Below are 4,318 nucleotides of genomic sequence, written 5' to 3'. Positions count from 1 at the left end.
TTTAAAGTAGTTGTATTTCTCCTTCATTTATCCATATTTAACTTATGGTATTACACGCTGGGGCAGTGCTTGTAAGACCAGGTTACGTAAGATTAAACTTAACAGAATAAATGTGTTCGTAGCTTGTTCTTTGTTTATGGCAGGGACAATGCTATGCCATACTTCAATCTTTTAGAAATTCTTACACTTGAAAACATTTACAAATTCAAAGTAGCCCTTTTCAAACATAAAATTACTAACAATGCAACAAACGTCCATACGACATTCAAAGGAACCTTTACCCAAGCCTCTGAGGTTCATAGTTACTTCACCAGATGCGTATCCATCCTTAATTTTCATCGGCCAAGAGTAAACAATAATTATGGAGCTATAACTTTTACTTTTGCTGGGCCAAAAATGAGGGAAAAAATTCTCTCTAAATAAAAAAAAACTCCCGTATAATAGCTTCTATAAGCAATGCAAACTGTACCTTTTTAATATCCAGTGAGTAATTTGATTTCACTGACCTCACTATCAATAATCACTTCCATTGTTTTCTATATAAAATTGTAAGCATAACTTTATGCACTTTTAATTTCCTGTCCCAGTTTTACGCTATTTAAATGACTACGCCAGTTAGTTACTCGTGGTAGTGACCAACTCGAAAGCCTAAGCTCCTTTGATCACTGCTCACATTCCATCTTTGATGTTTTATGTAATTTTATGTTGTTTTATTTTACTTTTGTGATGTATTGCAATTTTTGTTTGTAGTAAACTATTGAAATATTGCAATAAATAAAAAATCTGAATCTGAATCTGCAATCTGCTAATAATTGTAGCTTTTAAGTCTGATATTTTGTTTACGAACATATTGACATGATTAAGTGAAGTAAACAATTTTTAATGTTTCGAATTTTCTAAATTAGTAAGGGAATAGTCTTCTTGATGAGCAAGTGCAACGTATTAACCAAAAAACCGATTTGAAAAATTTTATTAATAAGGAAGGCATGTAGAACTGTGTAATTGCTGTGAAAACCATGCTCTCATTTGTACTGTGCCTATTATACACGTGCTTAATTCTCCCCCCTGTTTGCTGACAGTAACTGAATATTGTTTGATGGTCTTATTTCTGATATTTCAAACATATGTTGAGATGTCATCCTTGGGTTCCAGTTCAGGTGAATTAAATCTTGGATGTTGAGTTTTTGGAGAGAAAGAACCACCCAAGTCTCTGTCAGTAACCTGAACGGATTCGATGCAAACAGAATGTAGTCTGCATCTCCTCGACAATTTCTTCAAAGCATCCTTGAATATTGCCATTCTAAAGCTGTAGACGATCGGATTGACCATAGAATGTGCCAGATGAAGAGTATTTACGAGCGACACAATGATCGGTCTAAGACATGGTGGGCGGCAAAAGTCTTGGGTAGCGTACACAATAGTGGCTGGCAACCAAAACACCAGTGACACAGCGATAACTATGAAAACTGTTCTTGACAGTCGTAAGTTGCGTTCAGCTGTCTGGCGAGCGTGGATCTCTTCACCAGGAATGACGTTTGAGCGCCATTTCCTACGTATTTGAAGGTAACTTCCACAAATCGCTAATAGTGCTATGAAAAGGCACGCATGAATGGTTAGAATAACATATTTCCTCTCTAATTTTGGATGATATAAGGATAATACAGACAGCCCAAAGAAGCAGAATCCAACACCCCAGACAGCGGTTATGACGAAAATGTAAGACCGAGTGCTGGTCGTACGGTGATGAAGAGGCCACACAACGGAATAAACACGTTCCAAGGAAATAAGCGCGAGAAAAAGCACTGATGTACTCGACGCAAGAACTTGAAATGCAGATGTTGGATTTGTAAAATTTTTTTCTTTACCTGGAATGACCGTCATCTTAGCAATCTTCGCTGTGCCCAGCACAATTGGTTCGGCAATCCCCACAAGCAGATCAGAAACTGCCAGGTTAATAAGAATGGAATATGTTCGCTTTAAGTGAGATCGTTGGGTCCAAAAGACAAATATGGTGAACGTGTTTCCAACAATTATAACGAATGCCTCCAATGTATAGATGACAATTAAGAAGGCAGTAACAGTGGAAGAAAACATCTCTTGCCTCTTTCTCTGATCTGTGAGGAAAACAGTATCGTAAGGGTTATACACTCTTTCTTTTTTTCCTAAAAGAATCTATTTTATAAGAATAAAGAGGCTGAAACTTTCAAAATTTTAAGAATATTTTAAGAATAAACCCAAAAAAGGAGGATTATTTTGAGTGATGAAAATCTGAAAAATATGTTATTAACTTAGCCGTATCAAATTATTGCTTCCTTCCACGGCAAAAATACCCAACAAAACGCAGAAACCTGCATTGGTTATAGCCAAATGTTCCGTGCTAATGACAGTTCGATGAACTGTACATGAAATACATGTCTGTAGTATACAGGGAAAAAAATATGGACAAACCGCTAAAAGGATATGATAAATATTCTTTCTTTTTTATTATAATTCAAGTATAAAATAAGAATATTTTCGGGCTAAAATCGGCAGAAAATAGGAATATTTACTCTGGCCCGAAAGAACAACATTCTTATATAAAACAAAGGAGGGTAACTATACCTAAAAATCAGAGAAATAAATGAATATTTTCGTTAGGTCTACTTCGTCTCCTTTACCAATCAAAACTTGCTGAAAGCTTCCATTCATTCCGCAACAAAAATTGCAAACAAATAACCATGTTTATAGGATTTTTACAGGCTGTAGTAATGAATTTGCGTCTAATAAACAGTTATTTCGGATGAAGCTTTTGTGATATCCGGAATGATCAAGGTCGAGATAAGTGTTATCAGCCGAGACGTACACGTACCGAGACCTTGATTATTTAGGATATCACAAAAACTGAATCTGGTTGGCACATAAAATGGAACGGACCATTTCGGTTTGGTCCGACCGGAATATTCGGGACCAGCTTTGAAGGTGGTCCACTTTGACCGGTCTGGTCATTTCGGTTGGTCGGACCGAAATGTCCCTTCCCATTTGACAAAAAACTGTCACCCCCAGTACCGCACTTTTGTATCCTACTTACAAGAACTGTAACTAAAAGCGAAGGCTTGGGTCACGTCTTTGCAACCGGAATGTACCGTTCCATTGGGCACGTGAAGTTTCCGAAATTTCAAACCGTAATTTCTGTTGAATGGAAAGCACCCCTTGTCACCTTCGGCATCCCCATTTGTTGCTACTTTGCCAGCAACAAATCTACCTGTTTCTACTCGCTTCTTTTCGACAAAAGGCAGGAGGGGTGCTATTATATAGTTAATTCCACTTTTGTCAGTCTGTGATAACATGGACTTTAAGAGCCAACAACGCGGGCGGCAACGAGAACGTCGAAAACCTATAGGTTTTATGAGCAAAACAACAACCATGCACGTGCATCACACTTTTTTGTACATTTCTTTTCCCGTTTTTGCACGACTACGACGTGAAAATGCCTAATTTCGCGTTTTATGGAGAACGTAAACAAGCAACGAAGAAATTTAATTTCTCGTTCTGAACTTGGATATGGTCCATAGGAATTTAACTCCAGAAGGGTTCTCCTTCATTTGACAAAGTAAGTGGGTAGGAATAGTTGCGATAAAGAGTGAACGAACGCATATTCACTTTTTTTAGGCGACGTTCTCGGTGTCGTCACGTCGCTGGATCTTATAATCCCTAATGTAATACAAACTATGATGATGATTCCATGCAACTTTTAGTTCATAAAAAAAAAATGTCAGCTATGAAACCTAAAAAAAGTCAGAGCGCAAAACCAATCTTACCGCCTTCTCTGTTCCGGTTTATATGATGGCCTCATTGGTGGTGATCGCTGCCTTTAAAATAGGTCATTGAGCTCTACCGAACGCATTATCAAGTATCCGGGTCTTTTAGGGCCTGTTTACGTGGAGGTGGGGGACCCCAGGTGGTTGAGGTAACCCGCTTAGGGGTGTAACCCGCCTGTCCATATTATCTCTCATTCTAATTTGATCACGTTTTCATAATAGGTGGGGTCACCCGCCGCATGTTACCTCACCTTTCCGGGGTCCCCCACCTCCATGTAAACAGGCCCTTAAACGCGATGTACTTGCCATTTTAAAGCTCAACTATTGTAAGCGTGAATAATTGTCTTTTTATAGAGCGGATATCAGCAAGGCATATTGCACGCAACTATGTACCATTACAATTTAGGGCCTGTTTACATGGAGGTGGGGTCCCCAGGTAGGTGAGGTAACCCGCTTAGGTGGGGTAGCCCGTTTGTCCATATAATCTCTCATTTTAATTTGATCACGTTTACATGATAGGT

The 4,318-nt window shown here is 38.5% G+C and overlaps 1 protein-coding gene across 1 annotated transcript; it reads right to left on the bottom strand.

Moving 5' to 3' along the window:
* Window positions 1-433: 433 nt before the first annotated feature.
* On the bottom strand, window positions 434-2,094 carry LOC140929638 (sphingosine 1-phosphate receptor 1-like). The gene has a single exon (XM_073379380.1). The coding sequence runs from the start codon at window positions 2,092-2,094 to the stop codon at window positions 1,117-1,119; it is 978 nt and encodes a 325-aa protein (XP_073235481.1). The 3' UTR covers window positions 434-1,116.
* Window positions 2,095-4,318: the final 2,224 nt, after the last annotated feature.

The sequence above is a fragment of the Porites lutea genome, chromosome 3 (assembly GCF_958299795.1).
Source record: "Porites lutea chromosome 3, jaPorLute2.1, whole genome shotgun sequence".
Classification (NCBI taxonomy): domain Eukaryota; kingdom Metazoa; phylum Cnidaria; class Anthozoa; order Scleractinia; family Poritidae; genus Porites; species Porites lutea.
The sequence above is the reverse complement of the archived record's forward strand: the minus strand, read 5'-3'. Positions and strand labels throughout refer to the sequence as shown.